At 43.0% G+C, this 25,173-nt stretch overlaps 1 protein-coding gene across 1 annotated transcript in view; it reads right to left on the reverse strand.

The window, feature by feature from the left end:
* LTK (leukocyte receptor tyrosine kinase) overlaps positions 1 to 25,173 on the reverse strand; it is a 98,754-nt gene that overhangs the window by 6,077 nt on the left and 67,504 nt on the right. The window contains exons 10-25 of the mRNA XM_032990049.2: positions 24,758 to 24,852; positions 19,716 to 19,817; positions 17,536 to 17,713; positions 16,867 to 17,017; positions 14,721 to 14,852; positions 14,031 to 14,187; positions 12,967 to 13,149; positions 12,338 to 12,436; positions 11,699 to 11,851; positions 10,871 to 10,981; positions 10,043 to 10,229; positions 9,121 to 9,211; positions 8,316 to 8,380; positions 5,639 to 5,768; positions 3,122 to 3,219; positions 403 to 495 (exon numbers count right to left, since the gene is read on the reverse strand). Of these exons, the coding sequence (XP_032845940.2) occupies positions 403 to 495; positions 3,122 to 3,219; positions 5,639 to 5,768; positions 8,316 to 8,380; positions 9,121 to 9,211; positions 10,043 to 10,229; positions 10,871 to 10,981; positions 11,699 to 11,851; positions 12,338 to 12,436; positions 12,967 to 13,149; positions 14,031 to 14,187; positions 14,721 to 14,852; positions 16,867 to 17,017; positions 17,536 to 17,713; positions 19,716 to 19,817; positions 24,758 to 24,852 (2,025 nt within the window). The remainder of the gene's footprint in view (positions 1 to 402; positions 496 to 3,121; positions 3,220 to 5,638; positions 5,769 to 8,315; positions 8,381 to 9,120; positions 9,212 to 10,042; positions 10,230 to 10,870; positions 10,982 to 11,698; positions 11,852 to 12,337; positions 12,437 to 12,966; positions 13,150 to 14,030; positions 14,188 to 14,720; positions 14,853 to 16,866; positions 17,018 to 17,535; positions 17,714 to 19,715; positions 19,818 to 24,757; positions 24,853 to 25,173) is intronic.

Raw genomic sequence — 25,173 nt, forward strand, 5'->3', positions numbered from 1 at the left:
CAGTGCACTGATGCAGCAAATCTTAACATAAACTGAGAATTATGGTTTGGTTTGTTTGTTGTTTTGTTTTGGTTGGTTGTTTTGTTTTTTTAATTTTATTTTTTAATTTAAGATTATTTATGATCAACTAGCTCATAAATTTGCCTGTGCTTGCTTTAGTGTCCACATGTGTTTGCAGTGTTCCCTGATGCCCAGTCTGGAATAAATACAGTTGAAGTATATTTGCTAGTAGGCACAGATGTGTTAATTTACAGTCTGTTGACTCCAGTTAGTTAACTGGTAATCAAATTCAGACACATAATAGACGGTTCCACTACTTCAGATTCTATGAGAGAGTTCAAACCAGTCAAAATAATACAGATTACCGAGTTCTTCACAGAACTGAAATGGCCTTTCACTCACCTGTAAATATCCCTGGCCATCCCAAAGTCACCAATCTTGGCTATTCGTCCTGCTCCAGTGCAGGTCAAAAGGCAATTCCTTGCAGCTATATCTCTTTAAAAAATGAAACAAAATTATTAATTCTAATTCTAAACTCTGAAGTAGCTAAAGGAATAAAGAAGAAGATTAGACCCAGTCCTGCAAATCTTAGTCGAGTCATCTTTACATAAATGAGAAGAGCCTTATTAAAAATAAGAAATAATGCCAGCTACATTATCATTTTTATTAACCACAATTCTTAAACTGCGTTCACATTACATTTTGTTCCCAGTGTTTTCTGAGTGTTCCCCACTCCCATCTCCCTTCGCTAAGGCAGAAAACAGGATCAGTGTCAGACCAGGGACAGATCCAACCTCTTTTGCTTCAACCATATTACGAGAGATTGCTTTCTTGTTATATTTTTTTTTTAAAGAGTGGCATCTCAGCAGTGCCTCCATCAGTTACACACGTGATGCTATTGGGTAGTCTTAGTAAACTGCCTGAAAAGTCAAAGTAGGACCAGATTTGGTAAACTATTGCTTTGTTGCTTCTGGATATCTCCTGTGGAACCCAGCAAAGCTACATATGGGAGCTGCCGTTTGCTGGGTGCAGGTTTAGCTCGTGACAAATGGCAGTGATGACTGCATGGCCAAGACTGAAGGATTTTAAATACGCATTCTGAAAAGGAACTCATTAAAAATCATAGCACTGTGGGGGTCCTGTTGACTGCCAAGAAAAATGAGCTCCTTGAACAACTCATATGTTTCTTCCCACTGCCAGCCTTGAAAAATCCCTCAGGATTTGGAAGTCAAGCTCAGATTTCTCTTCCATCATCAGCTGTGACTCCTAGATAACAAGCTCTGCCCTTAGTGACATCTCCACAACCCCACCACCTCACCTTTTCCCTCTAGGATACCTGCGATCTGTAATGGTAACCTTCTTCCCTTCCCGACCCGCTCTGAGTAACACCGACATCACTAACAAATACTAGTACAGAACCGGAATGAAATTCCTTCTATACTGATTGCTGGAATTGTTGGCTAAAACAAAATGAGTCCATTCCCAGGCTGCTTATACTAGAGGTCTAACAGTGCAAGAACTGACCCAGAGAGTTTTTTCAAAAGTGATATGCTACTGTTAAAAGAATCAAGCATTCGTTCCTTCCATTTCTCTCCTGAAACGGAGATTGGTCTTGAGCAATAACAGCTAGCCTATCCCTTTGTTGACATAAATGTTAGAAGCTTTATGTGATGACTGCTGGGCTCACTGACATATAAGAAAACCAGGGAACATCTACCTGACAGCAGAAATGAAAATTGGTTTTGTAAAACACTGGTGGAGAAAATTTCTGTTGAGTTTCTACTGGGTTTCATGCAGCACGAGCAAAAATTGGCCCTTATCATAAATTCAACAGATCAGGGTGGGTGGAGGTTGATATTACTATTATAGTAATGATTTTTAAAAAATTAATGCAGTAGCAATTAACTCTGAAGTTTCCAGTTAGAATACTGACCTCTCACGTGTTTATTAAGAGATCCAAGAACCAAAACTTGCTGCACGTTCTTACTGCTCTTTTTTAATGACAGAAAACTTGAATCCTTTTTTCAAATAAACTTACTTATCGTTCCAATACAAAGGAGGCTGAAAACTGTCTCAGATGCTCTAATCATAAAGCCACGATGTATCCCATATCTCAGTCTCCTGGCCTCTTGCTCCGACTGCTGCTGGCCACTTGTTTCCCCCAGTTTCCTCAGTCTCTACCCACCCCTGCCTGCCTCTGCCTCTTTGCTCTGTGCAATGGCACACGTACGTACACGTGCTCGTGCGTGCGTGGGGGTGAATCAGTTGCCTCCTTGCATAACTCCAGGCTGCACGTTGGTTTAGTTAGAGCCTGTGTAACCCTCTTGTGTGCAAGCCTCTCCTTTCCTTTACACACAAGCGCCGAACTCAGCATGGAGTTCATACTTGGGAAGCAATTCAGTTACACACCATGCCTGGGAACATTACGAGCTGAACAACTCTTAGTCAGAAGCAAAGGAGTCCAATATCCAACTGGGATTTTAAAAGGCTACCTATAATAACCTTTACCTCTTCTATAATAGTTTGTTCTTATTTTGAAGCCTGCCATAACAACATTTTTTTGCTCTACAAAAGAGGAAAAAGAGGCAAATAGGGGCTCCCCAAGACTACACAGCAGGTCAGCCACAGAGCTGGGGAGGAAGCCTTAGAGTTGTGTTTTCACCTCCTGTTATCCCTGTTCTTACCCTTCTCCAGTCAGTGGCTCAAATAGGATGGGCTGACCTGGGTTGATGGGTTAGGGAAAACGTTAAGATATGGAGAGGAGAAAAGGGAGAAATGATCCCTTATTGTTTTACAAGCTAACACAGAGTAACACCACCATCTAGCGGACTACAGGGCTAATCTCAAATGTTCCGACATTGTAGGCACCTGAAAATTAACACTTGAAAACCATCAATGGGATCAGAAGATTCCTTTCTCCCCAGCAGTGCAAAGAGCAGTGCAGAGCCTAACTCCTACCAAAGACCGGCGAGACCAGCCTGGACATCTAAGCACAAGCCTATTTGGTAGAGGAAATCTCTGTCTCCTCTCTGGAGATTAGTTCTGTCTAATCCACCGCAGATAGAAACCGTCTGAGCTTCACGCGCCTTGAGATACATCAGAAGGGACTGTTTCTCCTCACCTGTGGATGAAATGGTTCTCTTCCAGATATTTACAGCCGCAGGCAATATCCCTAGCTATGTTCAGCAGGTCCTGCATTGTTAGTGTGGACGGCTGATTCTGGAAAGGGACACACAGAAAATGGTAAGGAAAGAATAGTGGAGTAGAAGAATATAGTTCAGGCAGGGGGAAATCAGAGAGGGGCAGAAGAAGGAAAAGGGAGACATGAACATACAAGGTTGGGGAAGGGTTAAAGGAGTCAGGAGCAAAGAGGAACATAAGCAGATCAAAGTAAAGAGTTAGGAAATGAGTAAACTCTTATTTAAGCCAAAAAACTTTCAGAAGATTTCACTTCTGAGCACAGTGCATGAGTGCAAGCTGGTGAGAGATTTATGGCCTGGCCTGAGCAGCCTAGTAAAGGGGGTGGGAGAGAACCATTCCCTGCTGGTGTTGGAGTCTGTGAAATCAAAAGACAAGCAGGTTTAAAAGGTGAGATGGAGAGAAGAAAAACGACCCATTTTTAAAGACTGAGTTAATAAATTATCAACAGAAATTAGCACGTGAACTCAGAGAGAGAGAGCAAAGACACACGAGTGCACATCTCTGCATCAGCAGTCAGCATTCATCAACTTGTCCGCTCTTGTGGAAGGACAGAGATTACCCGCAGGAGCAGTATGCAAAAGAGGGATGCTTTGCCACAGGACTCGGGGACTGGTACTAGCCCTTCTCCATCTGCACTTCCCTAGGCAAGAACAATAAAGAAGTCCTTCTCCAGGAACCCTGCTTATTTTCATCCCATCATTTATTTCCCCACAGGGAAATTTCCTTGGTGTTTCTCCAGAAACTTCTGTATTGCTCTCGGGAAGGGTGGGGAGAAATTACTACACTGCTGATCAAAAGCCCAAGAGATATCAAATAAATTGTTCTTCTTAAGGCTGCTTTTGTTTCGGGATGCTGTTATCACTGTAATTTCTCATGCTCAAACCACATAATATACACTACAGTCATTGAGCACTATTTTAATTGGCTAGGCAAATTATTGTACAAAGCCCTTGGGCATCTGCCAGGGAGAATTATTATCATTATAAAGAAGGCATTTCTGGAAAGGAAATTAAGAGCAAGGAGAAGAAATAGAACCACAGACTTCCAGACCGTATCTCTGCTCAGGGATTCCTCTGTCAGAAGACTCTGATGGACACACATTTTCTCTGCAGCCAGGGAAACTTGTGAAATGCATCAATGATGGGGCCAGTCCTCTTTTCAGAAAGGGTGTACGGGGACATTTTTTGAGTACTAAGGGGACTTCAACTATTGTATTTGCTACCTCCTAGCATAGCAGCGGGTTTATTTTCACATGATACCTAAAAAATAATTGTTCTTTACATTACAACTATACATAATATTCAAGTCAGAGTATTTATTATGCTTTGCAGCCCACAGACTTTATCTACTTGCAGAAATTGTACCACTTTCACTATAGATACCAAAAATAATGATATACAAACTCCTCCATCTGGGTGCTGTTATACCACTGTAAGTACATTTAATTAGTATATTTACTCCTGTATGAGGAAGAGATTAAGCTCGATCTTTCGCAGCGTGTTAATACCAGCATAGGAGCACACACACATGAAGCCGCATTGTCATAACTATTTGGGGCGTGCGTGTGTGTGGAGGAGAAGCTGTGCAGCTGCACCATGTGGTGTAGGAGCACAAGGCACCAGCCAGCCTCCTCCTGCCCCTGTCGGCAGCCAGCATCCACACCTCAATACAACAAGAGATCATGTAAAATCAGGCCTAACTCTTCTTTTTTTTTCAAGTCTCCACTCAAGTGGAGATAAATACTTATTTAACAGAGGCGCTCAGGATCACACTGCTAAGGAGCAAGAACACGTATCTATAATCCTCTATTCACTATAAGAACACTGAAACTAATTAATTCTGAATATTCACTGTACTTGGTTGACATCAATATAGTATTAGAAATCAGAGATGATTTGCAAAACCCCTCATAACAGCTTTTTAGAAAGTGCTGCTTTTTTTAAAAAAATTAAAATATTTGATTTGATAATTTAATTTGCATTCATTTAAATTCCTGTCGCAGTACTACGTGCAGGCTCAGCTCCTCAACTGGTATAAATCTGTGCACCTCCACATGGTGCTGTGCACACCTGCTGAGGACCTAGTGCTACAAATTTCCATTACCGCCTATCAGCGTTACAACTTCAGCTCCTCACACACCATCACACTGCACAGAAAACAAGACAGACACTGAGGAAAGAAAGCCCCTTAATTTGTAGTCCAGTTGACAGAGAACTCTGGAACGGCAGGACAGGATTTTACTCTTTCCTCCTCAGTTACTAACAGCCTGGAGTTCTGGCACTGCTTTCATTTTCTCTCACTGATACCTGCCTGCGTCAAACAGACATATGTATCCAGAAGTTTGTTGGAGCTGGGGCACGTACACAATCCAGTTCATAAAAATAACAACAACAGTCATACTAAGATCAACCCAAGCCTAGCAAGGAAGTTATCTCACCGCCCTGGGTCGATTCTGCCGAAGAAAGCTCTTCATATCTCCTCCAGCCATGAGCTCAAGCAGAATGAAGCGAGGCAGCGTCTGCAGGCTCACGCCGATGCACTGCACGATGTTTTGGTGATTGAACTTACTGAAAGTCAAAATCACAGCAACACAGAAGAGAAAGGCAGCATTAGTACCCGGCCAACACTCCTCAGTCACTGTGCCCTGAGCTTTGACAACCTGGATTGAAGCGAATCCTGATGCAGTGCAAGTTACCAAACAAATTCCTACTTCACCCATATCGAAAAACCCCTCTGATTATGACTGCTCCAAGATGAGGGTTATGCCTGGCTTCGTCCATGAAAAACTTTCAACAGGAGGTATGAAAAGCTGAAAGGAAAGCAGAGCCTCCTCTCAGTGAAGAGAGAGAATTTAATGGACACACTGGCTGCAAGATGGAGGTGGCGCGAAAGGGAAAAGAAAGCGAAGCACTTCAAATATTATTGGCATTTGTGAAACAAAATCCTGACCGGTGGGGGTTTTAATTCAGCATTGGTTATTTTAAATATACTGCGGTGTAGTTTGGTGGACTCAGTTCAGTATCTAGTCTGCCAAAGAGGGACTCGGATACTGCAGCAGCTGCTTATCTGATGGCTTTCTGCCTCTTACAAAGGAAAGCTGAGATTGTCAAGAAGCTCAGTAAGATTCAGTCATTAGAAAGCAGCATCTTCCTTTGGGTAGTGATTACCTGGATAATACAGAACTAAAAACTGAAAGGAAGTTGGGGAAGAGTCATATACTACCAAGTGAATCAAAGCACTCTGTAATCGAATGAAATTGCCCTTTAAAAAACCTCATACATCAGTGTTACCTCCTGTTCAGCTGCCAAAATTCTTCCAGACTTTAGGAAGTGGCTTTATGTCATGAGATTCATGCTTTAATAGCAGAAAAACAGCATCTAGGTATGAGTTGGGCCAGACAGTGAGAAGAGGAACTTCACGTGGCACAAATTAAAAATGCATGAATTCTGATCACTTACAGTCATCCCTGACTATACTATTATTTTAAAGTCACCCTTGACTATACTGTTGTTTTAAGGTTAGGGATTTGGGTTAATAAAGTAAATTCCAAGACTGGAGTACTTAAAGTACACATGGCAATAGGAATGGCTGTCTGCTACCTTTTTCCAGGCAGATTTTATAGATCTCATAGTTCACTGTCAGAAGGTTGTGCGGATCAGACCTTATAAACGTTCTGTCAAGCTTACAAAGACATCAAAAGCCAGAACAGATCTAAGAGAAATGGCCACAGTGAGAAAAGGGCTGTGTTCCATCTGTGCAAGCTACACTCACAGAACCATATTCTACTACCTTATCCCTACAGAGGTTTTAGAGTTTCTCAGCTATTTTTGTGCAAAGAGAGGGTAAAAGTCCAGGACCTTCACTGCAAAGAGTGTGCACTTATGGAAAAGCAAAAAGGCTACATGAACACTTAGCTACTGACTGAAAGCCACAATGGGAAAAGCTTTTCATACTTTCTCTTTCTTTAGCTGCTAAACTTGCTCTTATAAAAACTCTTACTTTTCTTTGCAAGAGACAGTACAGTCTAAGCCCTAGCATCCAAGCTTAAAAACGTACCTCCCTGGCACAGCCTGTGTTGTACCACTTTGGTGCTGGTCTTGCAGAGGCTGAACATCTGAGTCACTGCACAGGTGGCTCTAATCTTTAGCTTTTCTATTGCTTTCCATTTCATCATTGAAAATTTGTTTTAACAAGGACTTCAGGACTTGATTTATATTTAGTAAAAAGGCAATGGGATTCATTGAAAAGGAAAACATTTCAAACGCAGCACATGTTTGTAGAAAAACGTTGTGCCTTTTTGCTTCTCTAAACGTGACCAGCAGTACCAACAAGCAGAAATTTTTGTTGAGATATTGTACGGTTTTTGGGTGGGATAGAGTTAATTTTCTTCACAGTAGCTCATATGGTGCAATATTTTGGATTTGTGATCAAAACAGTGTTGATAACACATTGGTATTTTAGCTATTGCTGAGCAGTGCTCACACATGGTTAAGCCTTTTCACTTCACCTCACCAACGAGTGGCTGGGGGTGCACAAGAAGTGGGGAGGCGACACAGCCAGGACAGCTGACCCCACCTGACCCGAGGGACGTCCCACACCGTATGATGTCATGCTCAGCAAGAAAAGCTGGGGGAAGAAGAAGGAAGGGGTCATTCAGAGTTCAGCATTTGTCTTCCCAAGTCACCGTTACGCATGATGGAGCCCTGCTTGCCTGGGGATGGCTGAGCACCTGCCTGCCCGTGGGAAGCAGTGAATGAATTCTTTACGTTGTTTTGCTTGTGTATTCAGCTTTTGCTTTACCTATTATGCTGTTTCTATCTCAACCCGTGAGTTTCCTTGCCCTTCTGATTCTCTTCTCCATCTCACTGTTGTGTGGGGCTGAGTTGCCTATTGGCATTAAACCGCAAGAGATGTGCAACAAAAGAACCTCAGTTAACTTGTTTGAGATAAACAAGTAGCTGAATCCAATAACTCATATGCTACTAAAATGCCATCTGGTGAAAAAGAAGGCTAAATTTCTTTTCTGAACCCAAACAAGTGGATAAATGGTTCTTATTACCTGCATTACTCCTTTTCCCCCTGCCCACTATTAGTATAAAAACCTTAAACTATACCTGATAATCAATGCTTCCATCAGGAAATCCATCTCATCCTGCTCAGAGCAGACTTCTGGCAGGGTCTGTTGAGAGGTAAAGACAGTGAGGACTATCCCACCAAAGAATTGAGAACATTTAGGTGACCACCAAAGGAAAAAGGAAAAACAAAACAAAACAAAACATAAAAGAATGAGCATGTAACATGTGAGTGATTTGCTTTCTTTTCTTTATACAAGATTTAGAAATCCCCTTCTACTCCACAATGTCCCCAAAACATTTGTTTGTTGCTATTTTTTTCCTCTTAAGCTTCTTTTTTTTTCTTGGCTACTCAGATCTATAAATCACCATGGCAGAAAAGCCACTGTGGCAGATTCTCTGTTTGGGTGAACTGATGGTTCTCTGTTGATTTCAAGGGAGCTATATTTATTTATGTTGATAGAGAATCCGTTGTTCTATTTTACCTAACTGTATTATGCAGTCTCCAGGTGACTAATTCACACAATTTCCCATCTGAGGGCACTGCTTCTATCTCACCTGAGCAGCAGGGATGGAGCTTACAAAACAGATTGCCCTTCTTAGATTCTCTTCCTAGTTAGACCACAGCTCACAGCCATTAGGCATGCAGGAAACAAGAGAGATCCTTTACTTTCATCCTACTGCTGGTGCCATACAAAAATCAAAGTTTACAATTCCTAGATGCATCAATGTGCGGAAAACTGCATCACACACGTGCATATGTCATTCTACATGTGACGAATGTGAATCATCAACTGGAATAGTAATAAGGTAATTATTGTTGTATAAGAAAGCTGTGGGTACTGACCTTGATAGCGACTTGTAGAGGGTTGGGATCCCCTGCAATGCCTACCACTGTTCCCTCATAAACCTCACCAAACGCACCATGTCCTAGTGCCCTGGAAGAAAAAAAGAGAGAACAGATGTTACTGTGCCCCTGGATCCAGTGTTGGCTGAGCTATTCTCCTCACCCCATCCAAGAACAGGATTAGAACCCACTGTAAGAGATGGAATCAACAACAGAGTTTTGTTTTCATCTCAAAGCTTCTGAAAAGAACTCAGTATTTTCTGTCACTGCCACTAAAGCAGAGAGGTTGTGTCCTTAATGGTTCTGAACAAATAAAGCAGCCTGCTCAATCCTAGGGCCCGATCACCAGGTATGACAACTGGAAGGCAAGAACGAACTGGAGAACAACAGAATAAGGTAGCTGCAAGCTGATGTCTTCAGAAGACAGCACGTAAGAATGATGAAGTTTTTTCTTCTAAAGTGTACATAACTTTGATCAATATCATCTGGATAGTATGGAGCCGACGAGCAACCTAGCATGTATTTCATTGTGACAGGAAATGCTGGAAAAGAAATACTGCTATAGATTCACAAGGGAGTTGCGGCCAGGTGGCAAGTGTAATCCAGGACATCATACAAAAACACAGCGGTGAAATCCCCTGTGCTCTGTGTGGGAACACAGAACAGGAGACCCATGAACTTATACTTCTGCTTGAGGACTTTACGGAATCAAAATATCTTAGGGAACATAGTGTCACATCTATCGTATTTTGGCTGGCTGGGACTAGGTGCTGGTGCTTTCCAGTTAGTCAGCCATGTGGCCCTTGTTTTCTTGTCCTGGATACTTGACAAGTAAAGCACAAGCATGTGAGCCCTACCTCTGCCTTTGCTTCAGGCTGCCTTTCCTCTCCTGTGGCAGAGCGAGCCCTGCAGCAAGCCTTACCGAAGCAGAGAGATGTTCTTCCGTGGGATCTCCTTCAGCTCGCTCAGAGTGGCTGCCTTCCCTGCAAAGCAGTAGTTGGGGTTGTAATCTGTCATGATGGCTGAGGTGCGGATTTTGCTCAGTTTATATTCTGGGCTCTGCAGTCGTGCTCTGGCCCCTTCCAGCTGCTGCTTCTTAAGGTGATAAACTGTGAGTGGGGAGGGAAATAAAAACGTACAAACAAGATCAACACCTGGAGAGAAAAGGTAATGCTGGACACAGAGAACAGAAGAAACCAACTCCGTAATTATAAATGTTTAAGAAGCATCTTTATCTTGCCACTATCATGCTCTTCTCCACGCTCTGTAGTGATTTAATACTGGATATGCAGGCTTACTCCTGCAGGGCCCTAATCGCCTGGGAGAAACTTAGGTTTCCTCTACTTCTTTGTATATTGTCTGAGGAAAGGGTGCTCCACAAGGCATCGAGTCCCAAAAAGCATATCATCTCCCTGAATGAATTATATGCTTAATTACAGACTGTGACTTCAGCCTATATAGCAGTGGCTCCTGGAGAAACGCCTGCTAAGAGGGCTTTCCAAGCTCTTTTCTCTGGAGCAAATACCAGGACAGAGCAGTCCTTACCCTTTGGGACTAATCTTGTGCCTAACTGTGGGGTGGTGATGTTTTCTATCACTTCTTTCTCCCTGTGCCTCTGCTCCACGTGGGAGACCACAACACTCTAGCTACAAGTCTTACAAGTACTGGCATGTGGTTGGGTGATCTCCTTTTGTCTAATTTAACTGGGAAAAGCCAAGTCAAAGGGTGATAAGGAGTAAATGTTTCTTACTGATAGATAGGCTGCCACAAGTGAGGATCATTCCAAGCACCACAATCACAGCCACCACAGCTAGGAGGAGCGGGAGAGGCAGGTGTCCCTCTGGGATAGGACCCTGGGGCACTGGAAAAAGAAAAATGGAGGTGCATTAATCGCTCTGAAGGTTGCTCTTATTTCAGAAAAAATACAGAGATCATGGCCAGACCATCTTACAAAAATTACAACAAATCCCTCTACAGCCCTGGAGGTTGAAGAAAATACTTAAATAATATTTAAAACATTGTGAAGATAGAAAACTGATAAAACACAGATTTCTTATCCATTCTTCATTTTTTTATAAATGGGTAGCATCACTGCTCACAAGTTGAATCTCTCTACAGTCTCGATGCTTCGGAGTTCCAAAAGACTGTGTCAGGCAGTAACAGTGAATACCAGGCATCAGCTGAACAGGCACAGTAGGAAACTGCTGTGGAAGGAAGTAATTTGTGGCTTAAATAACTCAGCGGTAGGTGGTATGTTATACCAGAGAGGCATTTACACTTAAATATCTGATACACTCTGCCCATTCAGGAAATTTACACTGTGTCCCTTTACAGATACTTTACCTTCTACCTAATCCAAACCTGAATGTTGGAGATGGTGACAGAGATGCAGCTCAGCGTGTAAGGAAAGGACATCAGGAATTTTCAGCCATATGTTTGACTGACATTTCTCATAACACTGTGTTCACTGGAGCCACTAGCTGTAACTTGGGGAACTGACAATCAAAGAAGCCAGGAGGAGAGGTGATACAAAAAGCACACAGGCGTTATCCAGCGAGGCTAAAACTTCACACCTTACCAGTGCAGGTGACGTTGTCGTTGGCTAGCACAGCCCCCACCTCACATTGGCAGACTGGCAGGTTGGTGTCAGGGTCCCGCTTACAGTTGTCCGAGTGGCAGTGGCTGCAGTTAAGATAGATCTGAACCTCCACCTCGCCGTGACTCTCCATGGCTGAACAAGGAATCAGACACAACAGGTGGGCTTAGTTTGTTTTTTCCCATCTTGTTCTGGTAAGGAACAAAACAACCCAAACCCAGCAGGCACCTGCAACTTCTCTCCTCTGCAGGAGAGCAGATTGTCCAACAAAGTGTGGTCACGTCAGAAACCTGATGGGGCCCAGGAAGGAAGAAGGTATAGTGTCCCTCGAGCAAACAGAGAGGTCTTGAGGTGAATTGACCTGTAAGTGTCTGGGACTGAGGATGTGCAGTCGAACCTGATGACTGGTGTTCCTGCTGGCTTAGAGACCGAGAGGAAAAAGGTCCCAGAGCACTATGGAAATATTTAAAGAAATGACCACAGCTAAAGATCTGAACTTAGTAGTGAAATAGTGACTGACTGAAATGCATGAGAAGCAGACAGGAAGAGGGGGAGAAGGAAAGAGAAAACAGAGAGGAAGGAGGAAGAAGAGAACTAAGAGGAATAAGAAGTATGTTGTACCTGCCAGGGGATGCAAGAAGATCTCTCCAATGGGGTTCACAAAAGAGATGCCATCCTGCCCACCAGCTGTGATATCATCACTATCAGAGGCGTGCCCCCCTTGGGAAAGAAGAGAATGGCTAGCTGATCAGTGCTGCACGCTGCAAAAAATGTGATGCCCTTGAAGTATCGCACTCCTTCCTGGCTCTTATCACCTGGGGTCACTCTGCAACCTTCCAGTGATATTAATATGTATAATGTCCTTGACGCTCACTTGACCCAGCCAGTAGCAAGGCTAGTGAAGCGACTTATTTCAATGTAGGTTTCTCAGTTCAGAAAGGTAAAAATATATTTGCTTTAAACTGAAAAAAAGAGATGGAACATTTCCCCTGGGCAACTTGGGAATGAATGAAAGGGTGATTCAGCACACCTTTCAAATACTAAATCACGTAGGAACACTTCTATGACCTTGATTTCCCCAATTAAAGAGAGATGGTGGAGAATAGGGCAGGTTTCATACTGTTCAGCTTGAAGTATCTGTGAATCATCTTCTGCACTGGTGTACCTCTGCACTGAGAGCCCCAGTCCTTAACTGCAGGTGCTCTGAGGGGTACAGAATTAGACATCATGACTACTCCTCCAGCACTTACCTCTGTAGCCTCCGCCTCCTCCACCAGAAGTACAAGCTCCTCCTCCTCCACCAAAGCCACCAGAGGTGGCCCACTGGAGCTTGGCTAGTGCCTGGGGACAAGCTTGGCCCCCTTCTCCACCTTCCAGAAGGGACTTCCCAGCCTGAGGAAGCAGACTCTCATCTTGCCACCCACCACCTCCACCTTCAGTCAGAGAGTGAGAAAACAAAACAAGAACAGGTGAGGGAAGCACAAGCAAAAGGAAGTAGGAGAGATACTGTAGAGAGACAGAGACTGACCCTTATTCATTTCTTAAGTGCCTGCATTCAAGTTAACTCTTTCTCTAAGGTTAAGAGAACAGACAGACAAGCTCTTTGTTGCCATCAATAATTACAAAGTGGAAATCTAATGCACAGCTTGTGGTATGTGCTGCATAACCAGCACCTTAGGACCAAATTCTAGTGGCATTATGGAAATAAGGAGCTCACCACTCCCCTTTGGGACAACTGGCTAGGGCTTTCAGCCATGTGAGATGCCGAATTCCCTGGGGAAATAAAAATAAACCGGATTTCCTCATCTCCCTTTAGTGGCCCCTCTGTAAGGCTATTACAGCGGGAGATGGAAAACCACTGGATTTTTTTGTCTCAGGAATGGATTCTAGGCACAGCTGTTACAAGATCATAAAGAAGCTTCCATTTCTGGTGTAATTTCCACAGTGTAATTGTTATTAGGGCTTCAGGGGAGTAACAGTGAAAAAGTCTGCTCTTCAAAGGCTGTTGTTATAGTGTGGAGGAGCGGGGTCCACCCCCCAAACACCCTTTTCATTGAGCTATTTCACAGAAGAGAGGAGTGCTCCTATGGAACAGTGCTCTACTGGAGCACTCACCATCTGTCCTATGCATTCGCTTTTACCTGGTGACACAGCAGATAAGAAGATATCCATTATAGACTACCAGCATATTTCTAACAACTTCTGCCACAGAAAAATTCCAACAGATCAAAAAGAAGCCCTTATTGCATGCCTACAGGACAGTGTGTGTATTCAGCCATGTGATTCAGACCTTGTGTGGTTTTTAGTGTCTCACCTGCTGCCCCAGTCCTCCCACTGACTCCAGGTGCTGCAGTGCTGTTCTCAAATTGCTCCAGGGGTACGTCATCCAGGGAGCTGTCCTGAGCCTTCAGGTAGGCTTTTCCTCCTCCTCCTGCTGCGATGAGCAAAGGTTCGAAAATCCCATCCTTCTGCTGGAAAACCCCCCATCAAACATCAGAAAAACTTCAGATCCCTTGGATATGTGAACTTACATAAACTCATCAAAAAGCCTGAAAGCATCCCAAAGAAGAGTGGCCCAGGGCCAGTGCAATGCTACTGACTGCTTCCTAAGTTCATTACAAAAATGTTTTACATCGTGTTCCTGGGTACAAAAGTAAACGTTTAACAACACCAGGGTTTGGGGATTTTTTTTCTTTTTTATTTAGGATTGCCCATATTAAAGTGGGATCCTGGCATGATTTCCAGACCTGAGCTGTCAAGAACTGAGGAACCAGTTCAGCTAACTTAGTGACAGTGACAGGTATGATCAAGGATATGAGAACAGATAAAGAATTTAAATTAAAAAGACAAAGAGAGACAGAAGGAGAGGGGGCAAGAGAGGAGAGGGAGACTTCATTTTCATCACCTTTTTTTAAGAACTGAGTATCATATGCCATGACTGACAGTGAAAGCTAGCTGCTCTGCTGGACTCTGCTCAGGCAGGATGCAAAGAGGAAATACTTACTCTAAAGATGTAGGTTGCTCCTCCTCCACCCCCACCTCCTCCAGCCCAGTCCTTCAGGTCCTTTTTTTTTTTGTAATCTTCCTCAATGAGAGATGACTCCCCTAAGCAGATCTTCTGGGTTTCAGGATTGCCCTGAAAGGAGACAAAAGATGCATTCATATATCAGCAAAGTCCAACTCAAGAGTTGTCTGTGTATGTCAGTATAACAATACTGTATTGTTCGTGATGTATAAATCAGTGTTATCTTTGTGGAAAGTGAACTATTCTACAAGGACCAACAGCTGAGGTGTCCGTTACCTGATTTACAAACTCATATTACACGTGCAAGTGAAAATACAAATACTCACAGAAAAAACAAAGCAATAGAGCAATAACTCATTATTGATATCAGGTAATTAATATTTTGCATATTTAGAACCTCTTATACCCAATACCATTAAAATGTATCGAATTACAGATTCATTCTCAGAACTTCCTTACTGCTGTATTTATTAGGTATTTCTCAAGCTCACAAACGCATAAAGCAGACAGGGATGACCTGCACATAGTTAAGAGTGACCTACTGGCACATCTTGGAAGAGGATTCTGAATTCCCAGCTTCCTATTCCTGCTAAATACTAGAGAACACTGAAAAGGCTGAAAAAGCAAAGATTGCTTGTCCACCTTAGATTTTTTTTTTTTTTTTTCTGACACTGAGTTCCACGAGTTTCAGTGACTTTGTAAACCTGCCCAGTTTCACTCAGATTATGAAGTCTGAATGATTTCAGAAACTGCTATGTTGTCTCAGTGCAGATGAAATCCCTATTTGTGTGGGTCATGTCACATATTCAGGCCAGAAGCGTGGTGCTAGTTCCTTTCATTCAAAGAAAAGGACAAAAGATGACAAGGTGGATGAGGACCAGGGAAAAGCAACTGGGGTAAATCTAAGATGAGAGAACAAAGGTTTGAAGCTGCAGAACTTCTTCAGAGAAAAGAAAACAAACTTTAGTTTCCCAACATATAGATTCACCAGGATTTCCAAAGCCAAAGTAAGTTGGGCTTTGGAAATGGGAAAAATTAATGGAAACTTTTTCCAATAGTGTCTGCCAAAGGGAGCTAAGTTAGTGCTGGGCTACACTTTACAATTTGGAGAACAAGCCATGAATGCAAGGGAATAATAGACAACTTTGCAGATTATAACCTAAGCCTAGAAAGCGCAATGGAAAGGGAACTGCAGATACACAAATTTCGTGTTTTATGTAGATAATAAAATTCTTGTGCTATCTAAAGTGAAGAGAGGCTGGTTTTAGAATCTGTTGCAGTATCTGGGTAAGGCACCATATGCTCTGGGCAAGGTAAAGGTTAACCTTGAATGCCTACGAGAATAGTGTATGCATGCCAAAACTCAGCAGTCTTATCTGTGGGAAAAAGAGAAAACAGCTTTATTCCTGGACAGGGGTTGACAGCTCATATTTCTGGAAAGACACAATACCAAAGAATTCATGCTGAAAAGAGGCAACTTTTGAGCCTAAGTGATAAAGAGACTTTCAAATGATTTGGTCTAGCATTAGAGGACACACATATAAGCATTCACGTCATCAATTTCTGTTTTTCATGAGTGGGGTTTTTGTCATTACAAATGCCTAATCCAGGGGCCACTGCAGTTAGTGGGAAGATTCCCAGTGGTTTTGATAAGCTTTGGATTCAGACCTTAGTCTCTAAGCTTAGAGACTATCTAACACAGTGCAGCCACAACGCTGCTGGATGCTTCCATAAATAATAGTAAATTATCTGAAATCCTGGCAGACAGAAAGAAACCTAGGCTGTGAAAAAATAAGAGAGAGAGCGCACAACTCTCGCCTACTAGCTCCCTGCTTAAAATAAGCAGAAGAAAGCTGATGAAGAACTTATTTCAAACACCAGGAGCTTAAAACAAAGTTCCTGTGGGCTTCATATTTGTTTGTCCATTCTGGGATTGTTTTTCTTTTCAGAGTTCTTTATATTTGTTTTAAGATTCTTTCTAACTTGGTTTATTGGTTCTTCCCAGTCTCCTGACTGGATTTCATTGCTGGATTCTGGGTTTTCTATCTTTCATCACCAAACCCCAAGCCACCCACTGAATCGTATCTGCAAAGTCCCTGCCCACGTGTGCTTGTGCAGCCCTCACCCCGGGGCAGGCATCCTCCCCCTGCTGCCCCACTAAGATGTACAGCAGCTCATCTTTCTCCAGCTGGAAGGTGGCTGAGATGAAGATCCCGTGGGACCTCTTATTGTGGTTTTTGGCTCCCTTCCCCCCGGCTGCTCCATAGGCAGAAATCCTGGAAGAAAAAGTGAGTAGTTAGAGACAAATCTCACACTTCTCATCTCCAAAGCAACTCCATCTGCAAGCTCTCCCCAGCCTGCACTTCCAAACAGGCATTGCTTCAGAGCAGGCTCCCCTGCTGCAGCATCTCATGGCTATTCTTTGTCCTAGACTCGTGTAGCTAGGCTGCTCGAGTGGATAGACCCACTCTACACCAGAGCACTGGAGACACAGACTTCAGGAGCAAATAGCATGAGCTGGTATATCCAAATCTAGAAGACCAAGGCTTTGGGACTGAAATGATGGCAGCACTTCCACTTGACTGCATGCCCACACTCCTGTTCCGATCTAAGTCACCACCCCACCCTTCCATGCTCGGACACAGATCCTTACAGCTAGAGCTCCTGTTCCTCTCTTACTTCACTGTCCCCTCCACTCACTCAGTACGGATGGTCCCATGGGTAGGTCTGCTGAAACTCCACAAACAAAAAGTAGTTAATCGTGGCTGCTTCTCCAGCACACACTGATACTCACCTGTATCGGTTTGTGGCTGGCACCCTCCAGACTTGCACTCCCCGGAGCCTGCCCTCTTTCTCCACAGTCACCGACACGTTGCTGTTCTTGTAGGCACTGTCACACTGAGCCTGAGTTGGCCCGTGAGGACCACTGGCACCACATGTTGTGAACCACCAGAAAACAACCGATGTGTCCCCTGCGACCAAAGCAGCAAGAGGTGGAGCAGATGTGAGCTTCCCTTTATTTCTCAGACACGTGCAACAACTCACAGAACCGTATAATCAAAAGGCAAGTGTCACTGAAACAACCGTTCCTGTTGATATCTTTCCTTAGTGATCCTTCAATAACAAAATTCATATTATTACTATTATTCACAGAGAAAATGAATTATTTTTGTATGAAAAACAGATGATCATGAGAAAGACCACGTTGCAGTAGTATATGCCGTCTACAGGGCTTTAAAACTCAATATGTCTCTTTGATCACAGGCTTATTATTATAATCATACCAAAAAATGCTTAAACTTGCATTTACACTGTTGAAGACTTGAAAGCCAGTATGTGCTAAAGTTAAATTTATCTGTTCAACTTTAATGCAGCTCCCTTGCAATATAATCCACTAAGATATAACCCTTAATTATATGATCACAGAGTACTTCTATTATCCCAACATTATTCTAGTCATAGTACACTGTATATAGTCACTGCTTGTTTCCCCTCTCACCTTCTTTCCTGCACACTATTTAATAAATCATGGACTGCAGATAAACCCCATCAACTGGAGGCTGGAAGGGTGGGGGACAGGACTGCTGAGAAGGGCTTTATCCAAGTGTCTCACAGACATTATGAAATTTCTGATCTCAGTGCCAGGAGAAGCAAGGAGATATTATTCAACTTTCTAGATGAGAATTGAAGCATATACACAGAAACAAAGGTGGAAAACATTTGTCATGACAGCTAGTGACCATCTGTGAAACGTGCTGAAAGTTTTAAGTGACTTGTCTCAGGCTTGCACAAGAACCCTGTGGTAGCAGCAAGAGTCGGGCGGACAGCCTCTTGCTACTTTCAGTAGGGGCTCTTCTCCTCCAAGTAGGCTTTTTCCTGGCTCTAATTAAGCATTATTCTTTTGTTTCTACAACAGTGCAGCAGATAACCATCTCTTCCATTTCATAACCCTCATCCAAGACCCAAACATACCGATCTTGTCTAGTCAGTGAGATGGGTCCTAAGAATAAAACTATTCAATAATGTATCTAAAAACTGTATGACGCAGTGCAAGCACAAGGGCCAAAGTCAGAAGTAGAACTGTTTAAGAGCTGAATTATTAAGATAGCAGTAAAAATCACAAACCTTTAAAAGAAAAAATTCTAATCTTGTTTAAAGGAAAAGGCAAGCAAAACTATCCCCAACAGATGTCATCCTGCGAATGCGCAGATGCGTCACTGGGGTAAGACTGTGGGCTACATTACAGAAATCTCTGCCCCCTGTGCTAACAAGGACTGACAGCAGTACAGACTGTCACACTTCAGGTGCACAGAGTCTTCAGGAAGTGGTGAAGTCACACACAAGTATTTGTTGGCAGAAAAACAACCTCAAGCACAGCTTCCCATCCTCAGGCCCTCCTTCAGACAGGTCTTCTCACCCACACGGTTCTCTCTCCTCCAGAGTGGCAGTCCCCACAGCTAGCAGTAAACTGGTCCCCAGTGTGCCCTGTTCTCCTAGTTTTTCATCTAGTTTTTCTCCTCAGTGGATTTCCAGATCCTCATTTACTTCCTCTCCCTGGATCTTCATCCTTACACCCCTATTCTTCATCCATTAGGTTCAGCTTTGCTGCTCACCAAGTCCCAGCAAATCTCTTTTTATTCCTAGATTTCTGTACGGGTCTACACCTTTCATTCCTGTGCTGGCCTTTCTAAACCCTGAATTTGAGTCATGCAACTTCTGCTTTTACTTAAAGCTTCTTTACCTAAAGATTCTGCTTTTCTTTAAAAAGATCCTGCTATTTAAGGACTGGCGAGGGCCTCCAGCAAACTGCTGCCCCATAGCCAAACAGAGACTACATGAGATGGTCTCCACATCTTTGGGATGGACTCTATTTAGTTGCCCTGTTGCTGTGGGGCAGACAGATCACTCAGGGGAGATGGGAAGTGAGCCACCCTTTATAGCCGAGAGACAGGTTTGCAGTACTTGATCATGTACCTGGGAGGGAGGGCTCTTCCAGGGGGTTCAGAAGATGCTCATCCAGGCTACTAATCTCCCGTGGGTACTGGCGCTTCCCACCAAAATGATTTGGTTGTCTTCCTGTAAAAGTTTGTAGGATGGATGAGAGAGATGGAAGGGTGGTAGAAAAGAGAAATGGAAAATTTATAGATCACATGAATGAGCCAAGTACAACCATTTGGTTAAAATAAATAAATAATACCTCGGGCAGAAGAAGTGTTTTAAACAATCATAATTTTGTATTACTCTTTTGGGCCCACCTCTTGGGTTAGCTACTTGTATCTGTGCTGAAATCAGTGGGTCTTCACATGAGCACAAACTCTTCATGTTATCCCATGCAGGCTCCCCTGCAGGACAAGCTCCTTGGCCAGCAAACTGCACTGGCTGTGACTACAAGAGACTTAAGGAAAAGCATGGAGTGGGAGAACAGATAGCAAGTGTCGATGCTCTGCTGGTCAAAGGGACAGAGGACAAATCTGGACAGGCAAATGAGCGGAGTGGTAAAGGAAAATGATAGCAAACATTGCTATCTTTGGTATTGAATGGCATCATTGTAAGTAAACCAGCCTAACAGATTGCTCCCCTTTCAGCAACCAACTCTGGGCACCTCAGACCTTGCTTAGAGAATAAAGTACTAAATAAAATTACATGTCTCACTAGCATACACAGTTAAGAAACAGCAGCATACCCTTGACACAAGCTGCAAATCTTTGGACAAATATTTTTGAAAAACACAGAGTAAAATGCTACATTTCTGACCAGTGAAATGGGCCTTTAAAAATCAGCCCTTTCTCAGAGAGGAGGGACTTCAAAGCAATTGCTGATCCAGAGCATCTGAATGCATTGAGGACACCACACAACCAAAGCTGCCTTGCAACAGGAAAAAGTAATAACTGAATCCTTGTCTTATAATCTGCAAGCATCCTCTTTCGATAATTAAATTACCCATTTTTATGCAGATCTTCGACTGGAAAAATCTCTATAAGAAAAAGGAGAGACTTCCTTCCGTTTTATGAGCCCACAATTAATTTAATACTCAACATTTTTCATCAGTTGAAAAACATTACAAGTATTTCAATTTGTTCCAGTTGTGAGAATCTAACAGCTGTTTGATGCTCTATTCAAGAGAGACTCACTCAATTCCAGCTGGACAATTATCTCTGCCACAAAGCCACTGCTCTAAATAGCGATAATTAACACCCTTGTTAGCTGTGTCAGAAAGGCCAAATAACTAATTGAAGCATGGAGACCTTGCTGAGATTTTACTCCTGAGAATATTCCCCTCAGGTCTGGCTGAAAGCACATTTATGGATGGAAGTAAAAGGGAGCTTTGTACTGACGCACTCTGTTCATACTGAGATAGAGAACTTCAATTGATGAAGCGGTCAAGCCAGCGAAAAATGAAATTAACCCAAAACAAATGAACTGGATCAAACACAAGAAAGAAAACCAAATGAAAAAGACAATGCATGGCCAGAAAAGACGCTTGGTCTCCCAAGGCCTGCACTGAATTATGAATCCCAGAGGTCACAACAGTTTCAGATACTTAGAGACGTACAAGAAGTCTGGTTATATTTGCCAGAGTGAAGGAATGTAAATCACTCTCTGAAACAGAGGGTTGGTCTGTGTGTCTGCATGGATTTTTTTGAAGCATCCCAACTGAGTATCCTAAGGCAATGCATCGTTTCCAAACAAACAATCTTTCCTACTTCTCCAAACAGTCTCAAACCCTCACGCACTAGAAGAAAGTTTCTGTCTCCTCTGTGCTCAGCAGCAGACAAGCTGCAAGACAGGCTGAGCATCACCCTGTCCACATGAGCTGTTAACTCTTAGAAGGCTGATATTTTATGCCCTACCAGACATGAATTTGTAAGGTGGTACTTTCTACAAACATGGTGTAGCCCTGGGATCCAGGGACTCATGCTCCAGTCTATTTTAGCTTCCATTTCCTCCTCTGACAGCCAATATGTTGACTGTAAGTGAATGGAAGGGAAAAAGACTTAATTCATATTAAGACGTGCCTATATCAGAAAAATATGAAGAGCACAGGACTCCTTTCTCCAGACTTTAGCTAATGCTGTTGACCTCCACACTGAAAATGGACAGAGGGAAGTGTAAAGGAGGAAGACATGGCATCTCCTGCAGACAAAGAGCTAAAGTAACTCACTCCTCCTTCTGTCTCTGGGACTGTAATGAAAAAAGATGTACTAGTCCTGTGGCCGGGATTAACCAGCGTAAGGTGCCCTACAGGATCCTCAAAGTGTGCATGGTCTCCTCTGAGATTCAGCCTTACTGGTGCAGGTTGGAGTATTCCTGGAAGCTTCTCCAGCTTGTCCTGGAGCGGAGCTGCACCAGCCTCCCCCTTCCTCACCCCTTTGGCTGATCTACTGCCTTTCTAGTCAACACCTTCTTAAATCAGTGGAATGAGGCAGTAATGAGGCTTGAACCACCCCCCACCATTCACCTCAAGCAATGAGACTGTCAGGTTAACAGAACTTGACTTTGCTGGGTCGGAGACTCCAAAGTCAATAACTAGAGATATGCTATACAAAAGTTTTCTTTGGACTGTCTTGCCATTTATAAACTAGTCTCCTGGGAAATTGTAAATGATGCACAGAATGAAATGTAATCCCTAGGCCAGGGCAGTAGAGCGCACTTTGATAGACCACAGATCTGTGATCTTAACTGGAACAAAATAATACTCAGAGCACCAAAAGATAATAGTAAAAGCAGTGATCACATAAGTACTGATGAGGGCAATAGTCAGCACTCTACATGCCATGCCAGCCCACATTTTCGTACGTAGACACTCAAAATTCAGATCTCTTCCTATTAAAACACTAGTTAACTAAAACAATAACATATCTCTATGCCTGTCCCCTAAAAGTACTCACAATGAACCAGACCCATGTCATCCGGCCTGTGACACTGTCTTACACAAGATGATTGTACAAACCAGAAGGTGATTTCATCTCACCTTTTTCACAGGGAAAACATCTGTCACTGCCATCCAAAGAATGATCTGTTTGTTTTTTGTCCTTATTGGTGTCCCTTGAGCTGCCCTCACTATCCACTTATTTTCCTCCTAAATCTTACTGAATCTTCCCCCTCCATTTTGAGGTACATGGAAAACCTCACCTTCTTTCCCAGCGTGCATACAGACAAGCAGTGCTTTCAGAGTCTGCACAGGGTTTTGTAGAGCAATTGAACTACAAGATTGAAATAGATGGAGAAAATAATATTTACATCCTAGCAAGCAGCAAATTCTTCCTTCCTGCCATACATCCTTCCTGCTGCCCTCATGCAAAGAATTCACTGCTTGGATCTTAATTGGCTCCATCTCTGACATCTGAAACCTCTCCTTGCGAGGGAGAAATAATTTCATTACTGAAAACACAGCGGAGCTGCTGGGCTTCTCTGCAACCTAACTGAATTAAAGTCATGAGAAGACAAATGCAAGGGGGTTGCTTTCAGAGGCGAGAAAACGTCAATTTGCAAAGAGAATTCAAGGAACAGTGGCAAGTGCAAGGCTTCCGAGAAACATGTTTCCTTCATGATGTCTTTCTTCTGCATGAGTCATACATCTCTGGGTCACACCTTCAGATGGGGTAAGTGCCAGCTGCTCCTGGACATCAGTGCGATTTATACTAATTTAAAATGAGGAGTAGCCTGAGCGGTCTAATGGACAAGCTCTGATAACACTGCTGCAGTGGCATCTACACCCCACCTATTTGCCAAAGGATACGTCTCTACATCAGAGCGAGCAGAATGTCTGCAGGTAAACTGGAGGCTCTCAGGAGGGCAGTAAACTCCAGCAGCTGGGTGCACATCAGCTGGCACAGGAAAATCTAGAAACACTCCCTTCAGTTTCCTCAAAAGATTTCAAAGCAAAGTGCTTAGCATGGAGGTCCCAAAGTGTTTGGGAGTCAAGGGCGTTAAGGAGCTGGAGTGAACAAATGACATTACCATCAAGGAACATCTCTTCCTCTTAATTTGAAATGAAAATGTGCATGCTCAGCATTTTATAAAAGGGCAGCTTCAGTGCCCACAGCACAAAGGGACAGAGAACGGGGGGCTGAATCAGACAAAGGTGGGAGGGAAAAGGGGCTTTTGTTGATGAACTTTTAACACACATCTGTTTTGACATATTATGCTAAATGCGGATATACTGGGTGTGGTGGCACATGAAGAGTTGCACAGGACCACTGACACACATTTTGTCTGCAACACAAGTCACAACTCAATATATTGAGTTGTATATTCTGTATATTCTCCAGTTCCTTTAGAACAGAGCATATACGTCTTTTCTCCAGGGACAAAAAGAAGGCAGTTCCTATGGCAGATATTTTCACTTGGTTCAACCTGTCTGCTAAGAAAATCCAACTCTTGCTAACATGCTTCAGAGGGTAGCACTGGCTCCATTTTTCACTGGAATACAAGTCACATTTGCAGTAGCAAAGCAAAGGAAATCACATCTGTTATATACCTGGCAGTGACAGCTGATGTACCTCCTTGCAGACTAAAACAAACTTGTTGCAATAATCTAAACTTTACTGTCAGAGAGCCACATTATTCCTTAATTTTGTTCCTTTCCTCCACTAAAATATGTTGACTTTCCCCTTTGATTTCAACAAATTTCCTTTAGCTATCAATTGTCAGGGTGCATAGGTCAGCAGGGACTGCTGAAGAACAGTGTGATGTAATCCTTCCACTCAGGGGCTAAGGAATAACTCTAGTGTTTCTTGCCAAGACACACAGACAGGTCTCAACTATGTGATACAGGATATCCCAGATTAGAGGGGGGGAAAAAAAAAGCACTAGGAGACTCTGGCACACTGTAAAATTGACTCTACTTGCAATCCTCAGTAGGTCTGATGTAAAATGGCACTGTGCTGTAAAAGCTAACACAAACGATCCATGTGCACTCTGTGGGGAGAACAGAGCGTGTGTGTCCTGGATCTGTGGGATGCTGATTACACTACCCAAATTCTTGAAGGGATTCTTCAACATTTGTGGCTCACCGTCAGTGAAGCAGTCCAGTCCAAATGTAATATTGTCGATAGCAATGTCAGCTTGGGAATTCCAGCCCCAGGTTGCCAGGAGTTGCAGTTGAAACCTTTGCAATAAGACAGAAGTTTTTAAAAAGACAGAAAAAGGGGCACATTTAAGAAAAAAAAACAAAAAAACAAAAAAACAAAAAAAAACAAAAAAACAACCAACCAAAACACCAAATCTAAAAATACAATGTTCCCTTATCATCAAATTATAATCATCACTATTTAGAATCGTTCATTCTTGGCTAAGCAGCCAAAAGGGCTTGCTAGAAATCTTAACCACCCATGGAGAGTTAGTAAGGGCCAACCAACATTCATATAATGGCACATTTCATGGAGAACAAGAATGAGAGCCCTACGTGCCCTTCTATCTGCACACACAT

Source organism: Tyto alba, unplaced genomic scaffold (assembly GCF_018691265.1).
Source record: "Tyto alba isolate M040663 unplaced genomic scaffold, T.alba_DEE_v4.0 Super-Scaffold_18, whole genome shotgun sequence".
Lineage (NCBI taxonomy): Eukaryota > Metazoa > Chordata > Aves > Strigiformes > Tytonidae > Tyto > Tyto alba.